General features: G+C 46.5%; 1 protein-coding gene across 1 annotated transcript in view; it reads right to left on the bottom strand.

The window, feature by feature from the left end:
• The window catches only part of HIPK2 (homeodomain interacting protein kinase 2), a 187,450-nt gene extending 174,696 nt beyond the window's left edge, over positions 1 to 12,754 (bottom strand). The window contains exon 1 of the mRNA XM_036863333.1: positions 12,540 to 12,754. Within this exon, the coding sequence (XP_036719228.1) occupies positions 12,540 to 12,558 (19 nt within the window). The 5' untranslated portion in view covers positions 12,559 to 12,754. The remainder of the gene's footprint in view (positions 1 to 12,539) is intronic.
• Between the last annotated feature and the right edge of the window lie 12,397 nt (positions 12,755 to 25,151).

The raw sequence follows: 25,151 nt of genomic DNA, 5'->3' as shown, positions 1-25,151 counted from the left end.
GATTCTGATTGAAACAAAGAACATTTTACATTGGGAGCAGAACCAGCATATTTACCAATTTCACTCTCTTATCAAGGAAGGGATTGGGAAGACTTCCCGCTTCGCAGCTAGAGCCTGGTAGGCAGGGGTGGGAGCTCTGGATCCAGGCTGCCGGGGGGGGGGGGGGGGGGGGGGGGGGGGGAGGGCAACGTCAGCTCAGCCGCCTGTGAGCAGCCGACCCTTCCAGTGCCTCTGCAGCGTCACACAGCTGGGCAGAACCTACCCTGCAGCATTACTACAGGAGTCAGTGAATTAATATAACTGAAACCTTAGAACAGAACTGGCAATACCAAGGGCTTGATAAGTATTAGCTGTTACCACCTTTTCATAACTTTTTTTCTTAGAGGTCTCAGGAAGATTATTCTCAGATTTCTGGTTTAGCTGCTCACATGGGTTCATGGCGTGGCTGTCCCTTACTATATACCCTCCTACATGCCAGCTCCCGGACTAAGTGCTTTACACTCACCATCTCATCTGTCCCTAATGGATGGAGAGGAGGCTGATGGGACAGCAGAGCGGGGGTGAGCGTGGGGTGGGAGGATGTGTGTCTGCAACATCAACGCTCCAGCACTGCCAGCCCCCCGCCGTGGTTGCCCTGCTCCGAGAAGGATCCCGGATCCTTTCTACTCGAGTTAACTGTGGCTCTCCGTGCCGCATGTTGCCCCGACCACTCCAACTGCCCCGTGAGGAGCCGGGCGGCCGGCTGGCCGGTCAAGATGAGAGCACGCTCCGGCATCAGGAGGGCTCAAGGTCTGGCTTATGAGACTTTGGACAGGTTCTTTAATATCTCTAAGCCTCGATTTCCTCTTCCGTAAATGGAGACAATCACAGAGCTCTTTATGTCGATTAATAATAATATATTATTACTGTGAGAATGATATCTGCCCATTCTACTCTGAGGCCCCAGTGCCAAACTGGATGAACTACAGACTGGCCGGCTCTGGAGAGAGAACAAGAGAAAGTAGCCCCTGCATGGACGGGCCCTGGAGCAGATGGGGCCTCGTCTCTCCCGGAGCTGAGGCAGAAAGGCTGGAGGCTGGAGGCCGTCTCGGCCACCAAGAGCAGTACAGCAAATAATACCCTGGCCAGGTCTCCAACTCCCACATGCCCAAGGAAAGTTTTCATCAAAGCAACTACCATCTGATTTTAAATATACACTGATTTCTCATTCTGAATGCATTCCTCTAAAATAGGGGTTCTCAATCAGAAATGCAAATTCTCAAGCCCCACCCCAGACCTACTGAAACAGAAACTCTGAGGGTGGCGCCCAGTGATTTGTTTTAACAAGCCCTCCTGGTGACTGACGGTTTCCAAAGCTGGAGAAGCGCTTCTCCAAAACAGCTCCCTATACAAACACTCCCCAAAGTGAGCCCCAGTGTACCTGCACTTGGACCCTGACACCTACGAGTATAACAAGGCAGAGACACAGCCAAGATACGCAAAGTCAGACGACGAGCAGGCAGGCAAGGAGGCTGGCTCGCTGTGGGTAGCTGAGTGGGGAATAATAAGTAGCTGGAAGCAGAGAGGTGAGATGACGTCAAGGGAGGACAGAAGTAGGAGAGGCTGCGAATGTCAATGGCTGAAACAGACAAAACGGAAGAGCTGCTGGACTGACTAGGCTCTCTGTCAAGTTTCACTGTGGGAACAACATACTGGTTCCCGAGCTTTCCTTAGCCAGCAACGGGAAATGGGGCAGTTTCATCAGCCACGCTTTATGGAGCAACTGTAAGTACAACGTCAAGGTTGAGGAGGGAGAGAAAGGAGCAGAGTATCCAGTGAAGCAATCACCAGCCATGACTTGTATAAACACAAAACATTTTGAGTTGCCTTTGTTGCCCAAGTTTTTATAGCAAGAAGTCCCCTTAGCAGCACTGCCCTTAGAACAGGGTAAAAGGGTCTCCAGCCCTGAACCCCACACTTTCAAGACCCCCAGCCACACCCCTCCCCAAGGGGAGAGGTGTCCCCAGGGTCACCAGCTGGGCCCCTGTCCTCTTCCGGACCATGTTCTGGATCCCTGGGACCCTGGTAATCCCCGTCCAAAAGGCCTTGCACCCGCTTGTAGGCCTTCCCCAGGCAGGGCCCGTGGGGTGCACACAGGGGCCGAGCAGGTGGCCAGGAGGCACCCCAGGTCCGCGGGGAGGTGGAGGTGGTCGTAGGTTGGACACACAAACCAGGAATCGGTGGGCTGCAGGCTGCCCTGCACCGTCACCCTGGGATTCAGCAATGTCAAGTCAAGCCATCCCTTCTTGTGAAAGTCTGTGTGTTCAAATACTATGAAGGGTTACTCATTGGGATGGAAGAGCTTCCAAGGGAGGTGGGAAGCGCAAGACAGAAGGGACCCCAACAGGATCCCCTGTGGGGTCAGAATGACATGCCTGACAACAGGGATGGGGTTCAAGTTTTGGTCACATCAAAGAGAAAGAATGAGTCGAAGCTCGACCTTGGGAAATCAGCATTTTTTTTAAATTAATTAATTTTTATTTTTGGCCATGCAGCGCAGCTTGTGGGATCTTAGTTTTCCAACCAGGGATCGAACCTGGTCCCTCTGCAGTGAAAGCGTGGAGTCTCAACCACAGGACCGCCAGGGAAGTCCCAGCATTTTTTTTTTTTTTAAAGCCACTTAATGACTGAAAAGTGCTCTGAGATTCTGTGAAACTCATCACAATTGTACCGATTTCTGTGATTTTTTTCTTGTTGTTGTTAATAAGTAGTTCGTGGTGACAAGCTGCGAACTTTCTCAGGGAAACATAAGGAACAACTTCCTAACAGAAGACTCTTGAAAAACCAGAGCTGAGGGCATATGGCCTTGCTTTGCTCTGGACAGTGGGAAATAGCCCCCCGGGGATGGGCTCGGGGAGGTACCGTGGGCGGCAGGGCACCCAGGAGGACCAGGCCCAGGACCTCCCCCAGCTCTGGGAGAAGGTTCGCGGCTGTGACAGCCTCGTGGGACGCACACCATGGAGCTCCCGCTGGCAGGGCGGCCCAGTGAAGCCCCACTCAGTGGCCACTGTCCTGGAGTTTCTGCGCCCACGGCCGGAGTGACTCTCAAGGCAACGTTGAGGCAGCCTCTTCAGTGCTCTGGGCCTCAGTTTCCTCAAGTGTCAAAGGTTGATACGAGTGTGTGAAGACTGACCCAGTAAGATCCTGAGATACTGTGATCCCAGGGTAGAATGTAAGAGAGCCTACCAAAAGAAGAGAGTCTTTAGAAAAACAGAATCGGTCGTCCTTTGGTATCTGAGGAGTGCTGCTTCCAGGACCGCTGTGGATACCAAACGCCTAGTATGCTCAAGTCCTTTACATAAGACAGTGTAGTATTTGCACATAACCTACACGCATCTGCTTGTTTACTGTAAATCATCTCTAGATTACTTGTAATATCTAATACAATGTAAACGCTATGTAGATAGTTGCCGGGTGCACAGCAAATTCAAGCTTTGCTTTTTGGAACTTTCTGGATTTTTTTCCCAAATATGTTCAATCTATGGTTGGTTGAATCCATGGATGTGCAAGCTGTGGATATAGCGGGCAGACTCTAAGTATCATGGCACTGCTAACACCAGCAAGCTTCCCTGGTCCTAGATCACGGCCACGAGGGGTGGGGAGGAAACTGGAAAGGAGCAAATATTTACTGAATGCCCGGATCAGGCATGCGGCTAAGTGCTCTGCCACGCTCTCTCGTGTGACCCCAGCAACAGCCCAGCTCCATCACCACGGCGAGCTCGCCTCCCCCCTGCACCACGTGGCTCACCCTCCGCTGCCTCATCCCCTCTATTACATCCAGGCCAGGAAAAAAATTACCTCGTTCAAGTATCATTTTGATTATATTGGTTCCCTTTTCCACGCCATAAAATGTCTCTCGAATTAGAACCCGTTTTAAGCCTTTCAACAACTGATCCCAAACACTTACCGTTCTCGGCTGCTGGTCTATTTTGTGCTTACCACTCCAGCCAAGCAAAAATGACCTTGCAAATGAATTCCATTATGCACTCTGCTTGTTCACCTGGTTACACCAGCACAAGAGCTTTGACTGTTTCTGTTGTCGCTCTGGAGAGGAAAACCTCACTTATCCGACATCTTTGGAAATAGGCCGATCCACAGAATTGATCTATATAAATTAATTTTCCCTCTTCCAGTAACTTAACCCTTTAAGAGGCCTTAAATCCTTTTTGGGGAGTAAGTCGTGGTATAATTAAATGAAAGAGTTTCTTTACTTTAACCATTTTCTTATGGAAACATTTCTATAATACATTAGAGAAACTCCCAGTCTCAGTTAACAGAACATAATGAATATTGATTAATCTTTTCCTGATGGTGCAGGTCATCCTTAATGAATCACAGTGATCACAGTGTGCTGGAGCTTCAAATGTACCTGCCTCAGGGGTGTGTGCCCCCCGATCCCCGCCCCCATTACGAGTTCCCCTGTAATTCACTTTCCTGCAGAAGCTCCTGCTATCAGCCTGGATTCTGGTTGACTAGGTGCAGTGACACAGAACTCGGGAGGGTGTAACTTGCTGCCTCTCTGCACAATTTTAAGAACTTACACGTTGCTTTTTGTCAGAGCTCTGTAAATTCTTCATTAGGGGAAAAAAGATCAAACTTCCATAACAAGCAATGAACCAGAGTTTTCAAAATTGCTTTACCATGTGACTTTTAAAAGGATTCCAGACACACATATTAAAATTTGCTTCCTTAATGCCATGAAACTAGAAGTTCTATACAGAACTGGCATGATGGATCACTTTTCTTATGATGAGCCCTTGGAAAATCATTTTATATTGTGAATAACAATTCCATAGGTTGAATCAAAAGGGTAATATTGATCTAGAGGAAAATGGTAAAAATATAGGGGGGAAAAAACCTTATTTCATCAGAATGCAATCTGTAACTATGTGAATCCAAAGTGTCATAACCCAATGTTATGGCAGGTTCTACAGTGATCTTTCACTGAGCATGCACAGCACAACCTGGGGGGAAACGCCCTTGTCCACTCATATATTAAACTGCATTCTTTCTGTGACAATGAAGGTTTTATAAAGTCTACAGCATTAGCACAGGCAAGAGTCAATCAATCTTAATTCTACTTAAACACAGTGGCATTTAATTAATCAGAACCTACTAGAGCAAAATAAGTTAGGCAAGAATTGCTAAAACAGGCTACTTTCAAAAACACTACAGATCTCTTCAATGCCGTGTTTAGAAATAAGTGGCTGTAAAACCACAAAATTATTTTGCAGTTTTACAGGTTTGCTGCTAAGGAAACCATAAACAGGACGAAAAGAGAACCCTCAGAATGGGAGAAAATATTTGCAAATGAAGCAACTGACAAAGGATTAATCTCCAAAATTTACAAGCAGCTCAATATCAAAAAAACAAACAACACAATCCAAAAATGGGCAGAAGACCTAAATAGACATTTCTCCAAAGAAGATATACAGATTGCCAACAAACACATGAAAGAATGCTCAACATCATTAATCATTAGAGAAATGCAAATCAAAACTACAATGAGATATGATCTCACACCGGTCAGAATGGCCATCATCAAAAAATCTACAGACAATAAATGCTGGAGAGGGTGTGGAGAAAAGGGAACCCTCTTGCACTGTTGGTGGGAATGTAAATTGATATAGCCAGTATGGAGAACAGTATGGAGGTTCCTTAAAAAACTAAAAATAGAACTACCATATGACCTAGCAATCCCACTACTGGGCATATACCCTGAGAAAACCATAATTCAAAAAGAGTCGTGCACCAAAATGTTCATTGCAGCTCTATTTACAATAGCCAGGACATGGAATCAACCTAAGTGTCCATCGACAGATGAATGGATAAAGATGTGACACATATATACAATGGAATATTACTCAGCCATAAAAAGAAACGAAGTTGAACTATTTGTAGTGAGGTGGATGGACCTAGAGTCTGTCACACAGAGTGAAGTAAGTCAGAAAGAGAAAAACAAATACAGTATGCTAACACATATATATGGAATCTAAAAAAAAAATGGTCATGAAGAAGCTAGGGGCAAGACGGGAATAAAGACACAGACCTACTAGAGAATGGACTTGAGAATACGGGGAGGGGGAAGGGTAAGCTGGGACAAAGTGAGAGAGTGGCATGGACATATATACACTACCAAACGTAAAATAGATAGCTAGTGGGAAGCAGCCGCATAGCACAGGGAGATCAGCTCGGTGCTTTGTGACCACCTAGAGGGTGGGATAGGGAGGGTGGGAGGGAGGGAGACGAAAGAGGGAAGAGATATGGGGACATATGTATATGTATAACTGATTTACTTTGTTATAAAGCAGAAACTAACACACCATTGTAAAGCAATTATACTCCAATAAAGATGTTAAAAAAAAGTTTGCTGCTTTTTTTTTTTTATTGGCAACTATTTCACTAGCTTACTTTCTAATGGCAAAGTTACCCATCAGAAAATCACAAGTTGAATGGCTTTGCCCATCATATCTTTTGCCTTTTCCATTGGCTCTAGACCAAAGATGGAGGAATACGGGCTGTAAGTCTGACTTGTAGCCACTCTCATGAACACCTCACTTACTCGTAGAGAACCTGGAAAAACAGGCACGGCTTTCGCAGACTCAGAACCTCTAAAGAATCTGACGAACTGTCCTTTCTAAACCTGGATGAACCAATATTACACCGAATCGTCAAGATTCTTCTGTGCACTCTCTCCTCTTCTTTTGAGAGTAGTTCAACTTTTTTTTTTATGACTTATGTCAGCTGCATTCTGTTTGTCAGACTAAATTCTCCCAAGGTCCTTTCCTGCTCTGGGCTCCACACTCCCAATAGGTGGAGCTAGGTTTTCTTCTTCTACAACTTCCTTCCCTGAGGGATCTGCTGAGTGACCACCAGATCTATATCCCCACCAATAAGTACCACAAAACTACCTGGGATTAAAGATCTCAGCCAGGCAGCAAAGCCAGGAATTAATTCTCCAACAGCCATGTAAGATGAATGGGTCCACTGGCGACGGAGCCGGTAACGCCAAATGCCAAAAACAGAAAGTCTCTGAGCAGCGTGTGCAAATTAGAAGTGTAATGTGTTTACAAAGATATAAGATGTAAGTAATGAAGGAGGAAGATGGACTCTTCTGCAAATGAGAGATGGTAATTTCCAGGGATGGTAATTTCCAGGGATATTTCTAAGGAAATTTGTAATAGGTATTTTCTACATTCAGAAATATTTTTTTGATTCCAAATAAAGAAAATATTTCAAGAGAAAATAGGGACGTGGGGTCTTCCTTTTATACCTCAAGAAACATGAGCACGTAAGAATTAAGAACCGATGCGAGGGTGCATGCATGCACACACACACATTAAAGGCATTCCATCTTGAGTCAGACCATGGTCTGGTGAGCTCATGCTTAGTTTTGACTTTCACTTCCCATGCAACCTGAACTCGAGGACAGACACCCTGTATAAACGTCTGTGAAATGGATGTGTTAAAGAAGAGCCCTGCCTGTAAAGTGGGCGTGACGGTGCCTATTTTGGGGCTGTTAGGAGGACAAGCAAGTCAATGTGGGTAGAGTGTGTGCCACAAACTAAGTGGGGTCTAAGTCGCAATTACTGCCATGAACTTCAGGCATCTTGGTTTCTTTTAGAGGAAAAAAAAGACCTTTCTATATTCCAGGTTTTCCATTTTCTTTCTCTACCTCCAATCCCTCCCCCACCCCCAATAGGGTATTGCCATACAAAATGGAACTATTATGAGTTTGGGCCTTTCAAGTTCACACTCCATCAGAGGTTATATGACATCTGCTGGCATTATTCTGAACCTCGCCTTTGATAGCAACCCGAAGAGCTTGAATTGTCATCGTAAGACCACCAGAAAGCATTGGCAAATGACACGTTCAGAGAACAATAAAAAATGTTCATGTATCATACCCTCCTGATTGTCACTACTTTGTTCCATATACACCTCAAAGGCGGTTCCTTTAAGATTGGTCTCTACAGGAGGAAGGAAGAGAGAAATAAAGAAACAAAAAATAAAACATAGGGACTTCCCTGGTGGCGCAGTGGTTAAGAATCCGCCTGCCAATGCAGGGGACACGGGTTCGAGCCCTGGTCCGGGAAGATCCCACATGCCGCGGAGCAACTAAGCCTGTGCGCCACAACTACTGAGCCTGTGCTCTAGAGCCCACAAGCCACAACTACTGAACCCGCATGCCACAACTACTGAGCCTGAGCTCTAGAGCCTGCGTGCCACAGCTACTGAAGCCCGCGCGCCTAGAGCCCGCGCTCCGCAACAAGAGAAGCCACCGCAATGAGAAGCCCGCGCGCAGCAACTAAGAGTAGCCCCCGCTCGCCGCAACTAGAGAAAGCCTGCGTGCAGCAACGAAGACCCAACGCAGCCAATAAATAAATAAAATAAAATAATAATAATAATAAATAAATAAAAATAAAATACGAAGAATATGAGCAGCTGTAACTTGCATAAAGCACCAAATTTTCTTCTGTAGGAAAATTATGTTTGGTGCACTGATCCAGAGCTTGGCTCGTGGTGGGGCGGGTGCCTCCCCTCTGAGGAGCCCTTGGTAGGGAAGCCACCTCTGGGCGCTCCCTCTCCTGGCCTGCTGCCTGGGTTACGAATGGATCCTGATTAAGGGCAAAGATTATCTTTCATACTTTGGGATACTTTCCCAGAGGCACAGCTGCAGACCCTGAAACTCTGTTCTAATGGCTTGTTGCCTCATTTTTAAAGTGGCATAGAATGTGTCACTAGAGAAGAGAAATCCTCTACCTGAAACCAGCAGAAGCTCAGTGGGAATAAAGAATCTAGAAAAGTCACAGAGGGGGTCAAAAAAGGCTCTTTCTTCTGTGGCCATAGGGGGTTTATTGTTGCTGGTGCCCAAACTGGAAAAGGAATAGCAGGAGATCAATAATTGGAATGCTGCTATTATTGGTTTTCTAAACTATTTGTGGGTTATTCTTTCCCTGGAGTTGTCATGCCTGTAAGCAGCTCAAAAGCTAGAGGGATTTAACACGCACTGAGAAAATGCCTACTACAGCCAAGCGCTTTACCTGTACTCGCTTCTAATGGAGCCCTGGCACAATCGAACAAGGCTTTAAAAAAAAAGCTCAGAGAAGTTAAGTAACATGCCCCAAAGCCATATAGCTAGATTCAAACCCCAGGTTTCTCTGATTCAAGTATCGTACCACACTGTCCAGGATCAGGAATAAAATTAATGAGCCTTGATTCACTCTTCAAATGTGGTGAGAATGAAAACAATATTTATACTTCCTCATTTTAAAAATATAAAACATAAACACAGGAAAAGATATTTTTTGAACATGTGTCATCAAATTCTTTTAATGGAAGATGATTCAGAATCCACTTCTTGGTAGGTGTCTTCAGGCCCATCTGATGATAGACTTCAGCGCTACAGTTTTGGGAAGTCTGACTGTATAAGCCAACACTAGTGGACATGGCACAGCCCAGGGACAGTGGAACACAATTAACGTGGGATTTAGGGTCCTCCAATTCAGAACCTATGGCACTATAGACCTTTGTGGTTGGCCTTTGCACTACATATTGGAAAAAGCCTTGCTAAGCAAGTTGATGGAGTAAACATAATTGCAAGGCGAATGTTTAACCTTCTAAAGAAAATAAACCTTTTTAAAGAAGTTTAACTTGATCAGTACCAAGCCATTGAAAACTAATGTGCTATTTATAAACCTATCCTTAAAAGCAAGTCACAGAAGACTGATTATACTTTCCTACCCATTAATTTGTATTATCAAACATACCCTGTTTCCAACTGAGCATTTCTCTCTAAAAACCTGGCAGCTCAGAATGCTCCACTAATGCACTCGGGCCTTCACACCAAATCCCAGCTTGGGGCAACTGCACCCCATTTAAACAAATGAGTACACCCCTGAATTCCAGCTGAAATGCCTCGCCTGTCATTATCCTTCTCCTGAGAACTCCATGCTCAACCTTTCAGTAGCTTAAAAACTATCAGAAATCACTCTTCTTGGAGAATTCCACAGGAAAAGCCCTGCTCCTTCAGGATGCACACAAGGAGTCCATATGCTCTGATGGGGATACGGTAAAAATCAGGTTCGCTAAATCAAGCAGACGTCACCAAGGAGGGAAAAAGGAGGTCACTGGAGTCTTAGAGGAACTCACAGCAGGACGGGAATGTGGGTTCCGCAATACAGTGCCTGATTATAGAGGTCACCTGTCTGTTTTAGAGCACGACCGACAGTCTCTTTCAAAAAAGACCCAGACCTAAGCTTGTGCAGAGTGAAGCTGGGACTGCTTGAGGAGGGGTGAGAAGACTAGGAGAAGAATTACAAAGGTATGCAGAAACTCTCTCAGAATCAAAGGGCACAAAGCACAGGAATAATTAAGAGAGCACACAGACAAGACTGAGGGAAACCCGGGGTGGACCGGGGTGACCACGCAGGTCACCTGGGACACAGACGGCAGGCTTGCAAATTTAAAAAGTGAGCTCCTGAGACCTTTGAGATCGGTGCTGATTCTTACACCACAACATCTTACAAACCCACAGGTCTTTATCTGGTGTCATGCACTAGAAGAGCACTGTTGGAAGAACAGGAGTGCCAAGTCTTGGCCTCAGGGGTATGGCCTACATTCCATCTGGATTTACAATGCGAGGGACAGGAGGAGAACAGCACGGTTCCCAGGATGGCTTTCCACAAAGTTGACTAAATACATCCCAACCCACACACCCAGCCCCTTGTGAAAAGGGAAAGCAGCCCTTTACTATAGTTCTGAATTCAATGCCAAGTTCCTTCTCCAGTGCTCACCCGGAGTGTCCAGCAGAGGGAGTCTCAAAAGAGGTACTTAATAAAGAGAAAATTGTTTCATTTTAACACTCCACAGACAGTGGAAGCATTGACTGTAGCCCCCTCCCAGAGACACAGACAAACAATGAACGCCCGACTGGGTCCTCCTAGCGTGTTCACAGAGCCACCGGCTCGCTCTTTTCTGCGTGGTGGAGTGATCAGAAATTTCGTTTTGTTTTGTTGAATGGTTAAATGGACCTTGTGTTCTTCAGAATCAAAGAGGAAAGCCCCTGAAATAACATCTCTCTGTTGCCTTCTAAACAGGCCCCTTTGTTTCTAAGAGAGTCTGAAAAAAAAATATTTACAGTCCATAGGTTATTTACAGCCTCGTTATCCAGGACCTGACTGGCAACTTTATTCCATCCAGGAACCTAATTCATTTGGAGCCCTGGAACTAATAACAGATTTTCTTTTCAGATAAGTTTTTTTTTTAATCTGCCTTTATAATAGAGATAAAACTATTAATGCGTTCCCTGTCTCACTCGCCAGGACTGCTCTCCGGATTTACAGAGGATTAAAATCTCCTCACCCCTCCTCTCTGTTCCCCCACAAACCCGTGCCCCTCTCATTTGCTATTTCATCCACAGAATATCTGAACAAAACCGAAAGAAAGCCGGATGGACTGACGCTAAAAGTATGTAAAGGCTGCTACTTCAGTGATTGCACGAGAAAACATTTTCACGATGAAAATGACTGAAAAAAAATCAAGCACCCTTTGGTTCAAAATTCCTCCTATTACAAGCACACAAAAAACACACTGGAGTGTAAAAACTTAGTTGATTCCAGTTTGATTTCTGCCTGGAAGCTGACAGAACTGACTGAACAGAAACGAAAGAGCGAGGGAGTGCAGGGGAAAACGTAGCGCTCGTGCCTTCCGTTCCTTTCTTTCTTCCTAAAGACAGATGAGAAAAAGGACCCGACGCCAGGTGAAGGTGCACGACGCAGGTTTACCCAGACCGATCGAGACGAACAGACGTCTTGGCTGCCTCCCCGACTTGAAAACCTAAACTACATTTTTCCCTTACACACGCTAATGCGTGGAGATTTTAGCCTACTGCATTGTTCTGCCTGGGTCTGAAATGGACTTTTCCTCTCTATCCCCTCTCATCACCTAGCCCCGTACATTCCGATCCGACAGCCCCCCAAAATCAGAGGCTCGCGAAGAATAAAGGAGCGTGGGGTGGGAGTGGAGGGAAATGGGAAGGGAGCTGCGAGGACAGAGAGTGGAAAGCACATCATCTTAAAGGTAATTTTCTTTGGGGGAGGGGGGAGGAGGAAAGCTACACCGTATCACCTTTATTTATTCCAAATAAATAAAGAGCACCGTCATGGGTCTGTCTTTTCCCCGGCGCCCCCCTCCTAATTTCTTTTCTTCGGCCAGGAGCCCACCCTCGCACCCACACCCCCCCCCCAGCCTCTTTCTCCACCCTGGAAATAAGATCTGTTCGATTCCGGATCCCGGCCGCTCGCTGGGCGAGGGTGGGGGCGGCGTGGAGGGGGCGGGCAGCCGGTTCGAGCCCCGGGGGTGGGGCGCGGAGGCCGGGCGCCCGGGGGCGGCGGGCCCGGGGGCTGCCCGGCGAGGGGCGGCGGGCAGAACAAAGCTGCGGGGGCCGCGGCAGCCAGGCGGCGCGGGGCGAACGGGGTCGGCGGGCCGGCGCCGCTTACCTTCGTACACGGGGGCCATCGGGGCCGGGGTGTCCGCGATTCATGGCAACGGAGAAGGGAACGCGGCGCGCGAGCTCGGCCCCCCCAGCCTCAGTCGGAATCTGCCATCTTGAGCCTGTGTCTCCGCTCTCCGCGCAGCCGGGGCCGCCAGCGCCCGCATCACCGCCTCACTTGGCCGGCGCCGGGGGAGGGGGCCGGGCGCCGCCGCCGCCGCCGCCGCGGCCCGGGCCCTGCGCGGGGCTCCGGGGCGGCCGGGCGGGCGGGCGCAGCGGCCGAGGCCGAGGGCCGAGCGGCCGCGGCCCCCGAGCGGGTCCGCGGTGGGGCGGGAGCCGGGGCGGGCAGCGCGCGGCCAGTCCCCGGCCGGGGCTCAGCTCAGCATGGCTGTGTGTGTGGGGGCTTCGGCAAAAGTTGCACGGGAGGCGGAGGAGGGGCGGGAGGAGCCGGGGGAGGGGCGGGGGGCGGGGGCGGGAGCGGCGGCAGAGCGCGAGCGAGCGAGCGAGCGAGCGAGCCCGGAGAGCGGATTCCGCGCGCAATCGAGCGCCGATGGCACGGATGCGAGGCGGGGAAGGCCGAGCCGAGGGCAGGAGCGGGCGAGGCCAGGGAGGCTCGGCGAGGCCAGCGAGGCTCGGCGCGGCCCGGTGTGCACACGCTTCAGCTCTGATTGGCAAAGGGGAGCCGGTCCGCAGGGGTAGCAGCCAGAACTTTGTGTGCGCGCGCGAGCTGGGCGGGAGGGCGAACAGACTAGAAGGGGAGCCCCGGCCGGCAGCGGCTCGCCCTTCTCGCACCTGGTTGGCGCTCCCTGAGATCGGGGTGCGATGAATGAATGGAGGAGTGGGCGCACGCCGTCCTCGGGGGGAGGATGAGTAAGCGGAGGAGCTTTTGAAATCCAAATGAGGTCAGAGATGCAGAAGCCATTCCGAGCACGCTTAAGAAATGCAGCCCCCGGGTGGTCGCTGGATTCCTGCGGGAATCAGGTTTCCGCCCGGTCCTCACGCCTACGGTGTCCTGAGGGTACCCCCCCCCGACCCCCATAATCTGGACGCGTGGTTCCCTCTACCTGCCTCAACGCTCTCTCCGAACGGGTCTTCAACTAAACACGCTCCAGACTCTCCCCAGCCCGAAGCCTCGCCAGTTCACTGCTGCAGCTTCTTCTTGGATTCTGTGATGGGATGCCCTGCCATCGCCCCCAACTTAAGAAGACGGGAGCCTCCTCTTAGTCAGTGACACATAGATTGATCATAAAAGATATTCAGTGGATGGCAAGCAGCTTTTTAAAAAAAATGAAGTGTACTAGAATAGAAAAGATTAGACCCATTGCCCTTAGTAAGAGTAACTGTTTATTTCATAAACCTTTTTTTTCGGTTACATACACAGGACAACTGTGCTGGACCACGATACAAGTTGTATTTCCTGCTGTGGGTCATAGGTCAGAGTTTAAAATCTGTATTTGGGGAATATAAAATAATGAACAAACCCATTATTTTCCCACTACCTCTTATCCTTTCCAACCTCCATACCCTGTCACCCACCTCCCCCCCCAAAAACCCCCCAAAGACCAGCCCTTTCACACTCTTACCTAGTTTTGTTAGTAGCACATCATTCCCCCTTTGTCTCAGGATGACCTTTGACTCTGCCGTCTTCCTTGCCCCCATATTCAGTGCTACACTTTGCACTGCTTCTCTTAGCCTAATGTCACTCACATTTGCAGAATCCTAGATTACCATTGCTAAAGGGGGTCTCAGAGATCATGTGGGCCAGCCATGCCCTTTTAGAGTTGAAAAGATGAGGCCCAGGGAAATGACATATATTGCCCAGTGTTAACACAGTATTAAATCTTAGAGTTCAGTATGGAGATTCCTTAAAAAACTAAAAATAGAACTACCATATGATCCAGCAATCCCACTCCTGGGCATATATCTGGAGAAAATCATAGTCCGAAAAGATATATGCACCCCAGTGTTCATTGCAGCGCTATTTACGATAGCCAAGACACAAAAGCAGCCTAAATGTCCATTGACAGAGGAATGGATAAAGAAAATGTGGTACATATATACAATGGAATATTACTCAGCCATAAAAAGGAACGAAATTGGGTCATTTGTAGAGATGTGGATGGACTTAGAGACTGTCATACAGAGTGAAGTAAGTAAGAAATAGGAAAAACAAGTATCGTATATTAATGCATATATGTGGAATCTGAAAAAATTGGTATAGACAATCTTATTTACAAAGCAGAAATAGAGACACAGACGTAGAGAACAAACATATGGATACCAAGGGGGAAGGGGTGGGGTGGGATGAATTGGGAGATTGGGATTGACATATATACACTATTGATACTATGTATAAAATAGAAAATGAATGAGAACCTACTGTATAGCACAGGGAACTCTACTCAATGCTCTACGGTGACCTAAATGGGAAGGAAATTAAAAAAGAGGAGATATATGTATACGTATAGCTGATACACTTCGCTGTACAGTAGAAACTAACACAACATTGTAAAGCAACTATACTCCAATAAACATTTTTTTAAAAAAGGGAGAAAACAAAAATCAATCAATCAGTCAATCTTAGGGTTAAGCTCTTGGCTCCCACTCTGGTGTTCTTTGCTTCATACCATTCATTCATTCCCTTTCTTCTATCCCCCTGCCATCCTTTACTGGTCCTCAACCCAGTTCACCCTGAGCACTTCCACCTTCAAAACATACAGTTTGGACCATGCCATGCTCCTGCTAACAACCTTCAAGGAGTCAACCTGTGCACGTAGGGCTGAGTTTCCTAGCTCCTTGGCTCTGAGTCAAGGCAGGCAGGCTCCAACTTACCTTTCTAAGCACATGAGTTCAGCAAGTCCCTGCCTCTCCAGCCAGACTGGTTTACTCGTGGTCCTCTCTCAACCTTGCCCAGCTGTGCCTTTGTGCCTTTGTCCAAGCTGCTGCTTTCCCACCGAGGATGCCTTCTCCATCTTCTCTCTTTAACCAGATTCCACCTGTGCCTGACTCATTTCCTCCACAAAATGGCCTGAGGTAGCATGAGATTAAGACAGACCTGGTTCCGATCCCAGCTCTTCCACTTAGTAGCTGTGTGAACTTGATCAAATTATTTAACCTCTCTGACTTTCAGTTTCTGCATCTTGATTATAATGAGAATAATAATAATAATAATATTCTTCCCTTGTACCTATAAGTCTCTATCATGACCTTTACCATACAGGTATCATCCCTCGTCCCCTTTCCAGCACTATCTAATAGAATTTTATGCAGTGCTGGGAAGGTAACCATTTGTGACTCTGGAGTGCATTAAATGTGGCGGGTGTGACTGAGGAACTGAATTTTTCATTTTAATTGATTTTAATAGCCAACATATGGCTAGTGGCTACCATATTGGATAATGCATCTCTAAACTGTAAGCTCAATGGGGGCAGAGACCATCTTGGTTGACATTATATCTCCAGCAATGAGCACACTGCCTGACACATGGTAGGTACTGCAAAAATATTTGTTCGATGAATAATAGCCACCATTTATAGCATGCTCCCTTGTGTCAAGCACAACACCAAGAACTTGGTGTAACTTATTTCGTACAGTCCTCCCTACAGCCCCTGGGGTGGGATTAGATTAGAGACAGAGTTTGTATAGAGTGCTGGCAGATGGTAGAGTTCCATAAAAGGTGGTTTTTATTAGCATGAAAAGCTCCCTGTGACCCATCCAACTGATTTTTTATCTCTTCTTTCTCCTGCCTGTCACACACACTCTGTTGGACTCGGGATACTCCAGTCTAGATGGGTGAGTCTCCTTTTCTGTATTGGCACCCTGTCCCCACAACTGGGTTGGCTGCATCTTGGGGCAGGGTCCGTGGCATACTTGTTTGGATGTCCCTCGGCTCAGGTCTTGCACTGATTCATGTTTAGTAGTTGCCTCTAACTTCGTCCCCGCTGCTGTCTAGCCATGAGTGATTCTAGGCAGTCTCACTCTCTGGAATACCTCCTCTGTCCTCCCAAAATTCATATGTTGAAACCCTAACCGCCGGTACCTCAGAATGTGACTGTATTTGGAGATGGGGCTCTTTAAAGAGGTAATTAAGTTAAAAGGAGGTCATTCGGGTGGGCGTTAATCCAATATAGCTGGGGTCCTTATAAAAAGAGAATTAGGACAGAGACACCAGAGGAAAGACCACATGAAGACACAGGGAGAAGGAGGCCCTCTGCAAGCCAAGCAAAGAGGACTTAGAAGAAACCAACCCTGTCTACCCTTTGATCTCAGAGACTCCAGAACTGTGAGATAATTAATTTTGGTTGTTAAAGCCACACAGTTTGTGGTACTTTAGTATGGCAGCCCAAGCAAACTAATATACCCCACTAGAAGGCAAATTAAAATGAAGAAAGAACACTTGTGTCAACTGAAAACATCTTGAGGGTGGCCTCCTTCCCGCCGGAAGGGAACCGTCTTGGGTGTGGAAATGGAGTCCCATGAAAGAAGAAGAAGATGGAGCCAAACAGACAAGCCCCCCCACACCTGCTCTTCAGATCACCATGACCAAAGCTGACCCATGTGATGCACAACTTCAGTAGAAAACATTCAGCTGCGCTAGCATACTTGGCATCGTATAGATGGGAAATGTTATTTAAATGAATTCAGATACGTTTTCATGATTTGGCAGATTGAATCTGCTTGCCTGTCTCCCTTCTCTCCAGTGACAGCAGTCAGGTGAGAGGGGGATATAAACCCAACAGCGAAACTCCACTGAGGGAGAGCGGGAGAGCAGGAAGGGAGAGAATGTGAGGCGGAGCCCCAGGGGGCACCAGTATTTGAAAGATGGGCAGAGGGAAAAGAACAGGAGAGAGCAGGGAAGGAGGAGGACAACCTGGATGGATGGTCCCTTGACATCCTGGGGCAGAGACCATTGCAAAGGGAGGTGAGGTCAGCAGTGCTGCGTGTTAATCAGGGGTCACACAAGACGCACGTGGGGAGCATCCAAAGGACTGAGCAACAAGCGTTACATTAGTGCCTTTAGTGAGGCTAATTATGGGGCATATGTAGGGTCCTTAAATTCAGCCTCCAAAGAATGCATAGTGTTTGATAGAGGGAGATGGGAGGAAGGGAGGAGGGTCAGGGAGGCACCAGAAGAGGGCACTAGAGAGCATTCCAGACCCAGAGCACAACCAAAGTCCCGGGGTGAGATGTGAGGTGGGCCCAGGAGCTAGCACATTTGGCTTAGAGATAGTATGCATTGTATTTTATTTGTTTAATAAACACATTAGCACCTAGGCAGTGTTCTAAGATGTTTACAAATATTAGCTCATTTAACAAATCCAGTATTTTACACTACATAGAACTCTAGGTTGCCGAAAGACCATTTAACTTCGGTATGCTCTGAGAAACATAATAAAGGCAAGAGAACTGGAAAGGATTTAGTAACCACCTACAGCAGTTACCTCTTCTGAATCTGCCTTTCTACAAAATGGCACGAGTAATATCTTTCTCAGGGATCAGTAGAGTAAACATGGGGGAGCTTGGACCTCGTTTCAAGCTCATTTTGCTCACAGGACAAGCGACAAAGGGTCTTTTCTTCATTTATGCCTGCAGTTGTGAAAATGCACAGCATCACAATATCCTCAAGGCCACAAGATGGAGATATTTTTCTTTGTGGTGTATACATTCAGGTGTGCATGTCTTGTTCTCACTCTCAGGGTTCTCACCGTCTGATGCCCCTGCGGGTTGCACCTCATTCAGACTTGGTGTGTGTTGCCCTCATTTGCCTTCCTGGGCCTTATTTCTGGGTCAGAGGCTGTGGCTTTGTCTTTGAGGATGTGGCCAGCGGGAGGCAGTTCACTTTTCAGGATTCATCTTTCCAGATCTCACCTCTCTTTTGGCGTTTTGCTCTTTGTGTGTTTTCCTCTCTCTCTTTGACAATGTATCTGTCTCATCTTCTTTTCCTCTGTATCTTTCTACCTCTTCCACACATTATTTCTTCTCTCTCTCCTTTCCCCTTTATTATGATTCTGTTTCTTAACAAGTCACAATGCAGGCCTATATTTGTTTTAGTTATTCTTAAGAAATTACTTCCTATTTCTGCTTTAAACCTTCAATCGTCTGAAATGATACATTTTGCATGGAACTGCTGTTTAATAACTACAGGACTCCTTAAACAAAAGCTTCAGGGGCAGGGCATTATACCACAGAGGATGTGAAAGCCTGGACACTGCATTCAAATCAGGAAAAACAGGAGCTATGGCTTTAAGGGCAAAGGGTAGAGTGAGGCTTGGCAGGGTGAAGGGAATCTGATTGTGGAAATGGCAGCCTTGGAGGAATTACACCAGCAAAATCAGGGGAATAGGGAAACCATTCATTTTCTGCTTCCGCTCCTAGAAGAAAAATGATCAGACACCTGAATGGGGATACGGGAAAGGCAAAGAGAGGCGGGAATGGCATTCAGCAGAAAAGAGTTATAGAAAAAACCAAACAAAAACATACAAAAAACCCCAAACCACAATCAGCCTGTGAATGCAAAACAAGCTGTGATGTAGACACACAGAAGACAGGGTGATTTTGTTGGAGGTTTCAGGAATGGCAGATTAGGGTGGATATGCAGGAGAAAAAGAAGCAATCCAGCCCTGCAGGGAAATTTCTGTGATGAGGGAAGATGGGTAATAGCTTGGTTTGCCTGACATGCAGTCCAGGCTGAACTTGGATAAACTAGGCAGACATGGCACAGAGAGAAGCCTCTAGTTCAAGAGTGGATGCAGAAAGGAGGGCAGACACAGGAAGAGCTCTTTTAAAAGCCCGAGGGTCCTGTTAAGCCAAGTTAAACCTAGCTCAGTGATTAATCAGCGGGATTGGGGATTGAGCATTTCTGTGCGGTGCACAGTTTGTATCATAAAGTCTCCTCCCCCGGCATGAAAGAGCCTGCGCCTATGTGGCAACCCCCAGAGGGAGATTGACTGGAATGGCAGAGGGCTGTCAGGGCTGACTCTGCTCTGATGTTGCCGTGAACTCTTCGATGCCAAATCCAGTGCCCTTTTCCAGCTCCTCCCCTGGTTGATCTCTAGACAAACATTAGTTAGATGCTGTTAATCCCTTCATTGTTCTTGAATCAATCCCCTCCCTTTTCATAACAATGCACTTCTAAAATTTCCCTTCAACTCTCCTGGTCATTCCTTCTCTCTCCCTTTCTTCCTTCCTTTCATTCTTCCTTCCTTCCTTCCTTTCTTTCTTCCTTCCTTCCTTCGTTTCTCTCTCTCTCTCTCTCTCTCTCTTTCTTTTCACCAAGAAATTCCGTTCATCAAATGTTCAGTGATTGCTTACTATGTGTTAGAGTCTATAGCACGAGCTGGGAGTAAAAAGGGAATAAGCCACAGAACCCCTTTTCAAGGAGCTCAAGTTCAAAACTACCAGGTAAAGTGTACAATACAGTATGGTGACTACAACAATTAAAAGATGCACATGGTCTAAAGCTGGCACAGAGGAACAAATGGCAAGGAGTGTGTTTATAGGACGGGGGGAGATGGGCGTCCGTACCCAGCAGCATGAATTCTGGCTTGGGGACAGTATGTAGAAAGGCATGTGTGTCCAGGATCTGTAAGAAGTCAGAATACTGCTAAACACAAAGAGCAGTGGTCAGGGAGGGATGCCAAGTCAAGGAATTTGGGTACATATTCTATATGTGCCAAGTGTGGGGAGAAAATGAGTTCAATTTTGAACTGTTGAGTTTAAGGTTCCTATGAGATAGTCATATAGGAATGCTCAGTTGCCAAGTGGGTGTAGGGGGCTGGGGGATAAAAAATTTTTGACTCATCAGTATATCATGGGTGGCTAATCCCATGGGAGCAGGGAGATCACACAGGGAGAGGTTATATATACATGGTGGTGTTTCTCAAAGTGTGGTCCTTGGGGCACCTGCATCAAAACCACACAGGGGCTTTCTAAAGATGCAGATTCCTCAGGGGGAATCCCAAACCTGACTCAGGAATCTCTGGGGGTAGTGCCCGGGAATCTGCATTTTAAATTCACTCCCTAGAGAATACAGTTATAACAGGGAAGTTCAACAGCCACTGGTCTGGGGCAGCCACTGGTATGAGAAGCTAAGAATTTAAAGGATGGAACTCAGAAGGGGAAGACCTAATCCTTCACGAGGAGGCTGTGTGATTTTCTCTAGGATTAGCTGCTACCCCAGAGTCCTGACATCTTGGAGATGAACTGACTTGGAACCACTAATTTCTAAGCATCTTGTTAAGTGGGAGGAGTGAGGTCTTTATTAAGCCACCTTCAGCTTGGGGGTCCCGTAACTTACAGCTAACAGCATCTTAATTTGTATAAGGAAGAATTTAATTTTGTGATTTCCAGATAGTTTTTTAATCACAGACCATGTATAGATTTTGAAAAACTATTTCAGCAGCCTCAAAGTGTAGTTGTTTTTTTTTTTAAAAACAAAGGTTCTTTTGTCACAGAATTCTGGGGACTTTCACTGTACGTGTGAGATAAATTTGAATTTTTAAAGAATTTCTTTTGAAATATGGCAGTATCTTCAGCTCACGTTCTGTTTGCTGTGGGTGATACACTTAATCAACATTCAGAAACTGCTGATTTGCTTATCTTTTCTTGAGGAGACATATACTGCCTGGCTGATTTGAGCTAGTTTGTCTGATTGAGTTGGATGTTTCAATAGAAGGCAGAACAACAACAAAAAGTAAGATTTCTTTTTAATATTCTTAAATTTCCTTGTGTTCTTTCAACACTGTTTTGCTGATTCTAACTCCTGAACGTTAAATCCTGTGTTAAATAACCACTGAGAGGGGAAGGTGGTGAGCAGCAGGGAGGGGTCAGAGTTCTTTCTTCAGGAAAATAGGCTGGTGAATAACAAGAATACATCACTGGGGCTTCCCTGGTGGCACAGTGGTTGAGAATCTGCCTGCCAATGCAGGGGACACGGGTTCGAGCCCTGGTCTGGGAAGATCCCACATGCCGCGGGGCAACTAGGCCCGTGGGCCACAACTACTGAGCCTGCGCGTCTGGAGCCTGTGCTCCGCAACAGGAGAGGCCGCGATAGTGAGAGGCCCGCGCACCGCGATGAAGAGTGGCCCCCACTTGCCGCAACTAGAGAAAGCCCTCGCACAGAAACGAAGACCCAACACAGCCAAGTAAATAAATAAATAAATAAATAAATAATTAAAGGTGCTAATAATTAAAAAAAAATAGATGAAACTTACAACCTTTAAAAAAAAAAAAAAAGAATACATCACTGGGCACCTGAGTCTGAACTTTGGGCAAAGCCAGGGCCATGCCTGGAGAGCATGTGCTAGAAACGGGCTCAACAGGGCATTAGGTATGAGATCAACCCTGCCCACCTTGTCCCCCAACCCCCGCTGTCCTTCACTGCACCCCATTTCCCTTACCCAGTGTTCTTAAACTTTTTTGTTCCATGAACTCCCTGGAAGTCTGGTGGAGCCTAGGTACCCCTTCTTAGAGAAATGCTTTTAGATGTATTAAAAAAATACATAAGGTTACCAAAGAATCTAATTACATTGAGATACAGTTACTAAATATATGTTTCTTTATTGATACATTAAATAACAAGATCTAACTGAAGGCCCAATAGTTACAAAGTAGTGATGAATATGAACAATAGTTCAAGATACCCATAACAACTGTCAATATGATATAAAAATACCTGTGGCTTCCATTGGTAACAAAATCACAGGTACTGCAAGTACTCCTGTGGTTGGCTGCCTACAGTCAGATTTGAAGATTTAAGGTTCATGAAAATAAAGAAGTTATTTTTTTTCCCCCATCTAAGTTCACAGATCCTCTGAATTCTATCCACGAACCCCTTGTGGGTATGGAACTCCAGGATAAGAATCCCTGCCCTTATCCTATTCTGCTATCTTTCTGCAGAGTATTTTTATTATTTTCTAACATATATTATTTACTTATTTTTAAGTTCATTTTTTACTGTCTGATTCTCCTTATTAAAATGTAAACTCCAGGAATTCCCTGGTGGTCCAGTGGTTAAGACTCGGCGCTTTCACTACAGTGGCCCAGGTTCAATCCCTGGTTGGGGAACTAAGATCCCACAAGCAGCATGGCACAGCCAAAAAAATAAGTAAGTAAATAAATTAAATAAAATGTAAGTTCCAAAAAGTCAGGAGTCTTTGTCTGTTTTGTTTGCTGATGTGTCCCAAAAATCTAGAACAGTATCTGGCACTTACTAGAGGCTCTGTAAATACTGGTGGCGTGAATGAGGCCAGAAGGTACCAGCTCTGAGTCCAGGCAGGTGGCAGGGAGTTCCCTTGTTTTCTCTCTTATTTCCCTTCCTCCTCTCTTCATTCTCTGTTTCCTATCCTTGTTCTTTACCTTTACAATCTCTCTCTCATTTCCTTTCTCTTTTATTAGCCTCTTTTCATTTCTCTCTCATTCAAAAAGTATGTACAGTTGCCCTCTATATCCACGGGTTCTTCATCCTCGTATTCAAACAACCACAGTTAGCAACTTCTTTTTTTTTTTTTTTTCCTCACATTCCAGTGGGATTTTGATTATTTCAAAAACCAGTTTTTCACCATCAATTTCTGCCACTCCTCATGGATATCTATCTCATTAAGCACTTTTATTTATTTATTTTTTTAGTTTATTTATTTCTTTCTTTCTGGCTGCGTTGGGTCTTCATTGCTGTGGGCGGGTTTTCTCTAGTTGCAGCCAGTGGGGGCTACTCTTCGTTGTGGTGTGCGGGCTTCTCTTTGGGATGGCTTCTCTTGTTGTGGAGCAAGGGCTCTAGGTGCGCGGACTTCAGTAGTTGTGGCGCATGGGCTTAGTTGCTCCACGGCATGTGGGATCTTCCCAGACCAGGGCTCGAACCCATGTCCCCTGCATTGGCAGGCGGATTCTTAACCACTGCGCCACCAGGGAAGCCCAGCAACTTCTATTTCTAAGGGACTTGAGCCTCCGCAGATTTTGGTATCCGTGGGGGGCCCTGAAACCAATCCCCCGCGGAGACCGGAGACCGGAGACCCAGGGATGATCATACTGACAATACAACTGTGACAAGGCAGACCCAGGCCTGGGGCTCCTAGAGCTCATCACCCTCTGGGCAGTGGCTAAGGACCTTTAGGCCAACCCATGTTCAGTGCCTGCCTTTACATCCTACTTGTGGTCTGACCTTGGGCAAATCTCTTAACCTTTCTGTGACTTAGTTTCTTTTACATCGTTTATTCATTCACTAGTCAATCATTAGAGGGCTCACCATATGCCTGGTGCTGTGATAGGTATTCGTGGTCTAGTGGGGAGAGAGGCAAGTAAACACACAACAGTATGGTGTGATCAATGCTCTGATGGACAAAGGGCAAGAGCTGTAGCAGGGTAACTCATGAGATCCTGAGGCCCATGAAATTCAGTCTTAGAGCCATAGTCAAGGACAGTCCATTGGCTCCAAGTAATTTCAATTTTTTTTTTTTTTTTTGCATTTCTGGAACAGCACAAAGGTGGGTTCAAACTCATAGTGCATGACAAGAATAATTAAATCTCCTTTCATTTTACCCCCAGATTTTATTTTCTTCTCCCAGGCGCCCCAGGATTTTGTTGTACAGATCGACAAACTTTTGCCTTCCTTTTGGGGTTGAAGGAAGAAGGCAGGGCAGAAATTCCATGGCTGTCAATTTCAGGGTTCTCTTTGGTAGATAATGAAAAAGAGAGGGCTGTGGATGCCCCCTTAGTGCTAATTTTGCCCAGACATCCCAGGGAAGTGATTTGTAAGCCAAACACTGAAGGATGAAGAGGGCAGGGGAGTGTCCTGACAGCATGGGGTCTGGAGATTGAGAGATCATGGCCCTTAACTGGGGGAATTCAGTCTGCCTGGAACATAAGGGATGAGTAGGAAGCTGGCAAGAGGAAGAGTGATGAGGAAGGTGGAATGGAGGGAGATCAGAGGGGCAGCGGAGCCAAGTCACACAATGCCTTATAAACCACATCAAAGCATTGGGATGTGTCCAGAGATCATGCGAAGTTAGGGAGTGACAAGATCAGAGTTTTTAAAGCACTTATTGGGTGCAAAGTGGGAATAGATCAGAGGCCATAAGATTAGGAGGCAGAGAATGAGGCAGACCTGGGCCATGGTGATGGCAACAGTTAGGAGAAATGACTGGTTTTAAGAGACATTCCAGAGCTGGAATCTATAGGCCTTAATGACTAGTCGTATGGGGAGGAAGGGGGAGTGTTACGGGTTAAATTGTGTCCCCCACCAAAAAAAAAAAAAGACATATTGAAGTCCTAACCGTCAATACCTCAGAACGTGACCTTATTTGGAAAGTGGGCCATTGCAGATGTAATTAGTTCAATTAAGATAGGTCATAGTGCAGTAGTGTGGGCTCTACTCCAATATAACTGGTGTCCTTATAAGAAGATGGCCGTGTGAAGGCAGAGACGCAGGGAGAAGGCCATGTGAAGACAGAGAATTGGAGGGGGGCATCCATGAGCCAAGGAATGCCGAAGATTGCCAGAGAACCACCAGAAGCTAGGAAAAGGCAAGGACGTATTCCCCTCCAGGTTTCAGAGGGAACACGGCCTGTAGACACCTTGATGTCAGACTTCTTGCTTCTAGAACTATGAGACAATACATTTCTGGTGT

Source organism: Balaenoptera musculus, chromosome 9, assembly GCF_009873245.2.
Source record: "Balaenoptera musculus isolate JJ_BM4_2016_0621 chromosome 9, mBalMus1.pri.v3, whole genome shotgun sequence".
In the NCBI taxonomy this organism is placed as follows: domain Eukaryota; kingdom Metazoa; phylum Chordata; class Mammalia; order Artiodactyla; family Balaenopteridae; genus Balaenoptera; species Balaenoptera musculus.
This window is presented reverse-complemented; position numbering and strand designations above follow the sequence as displayed.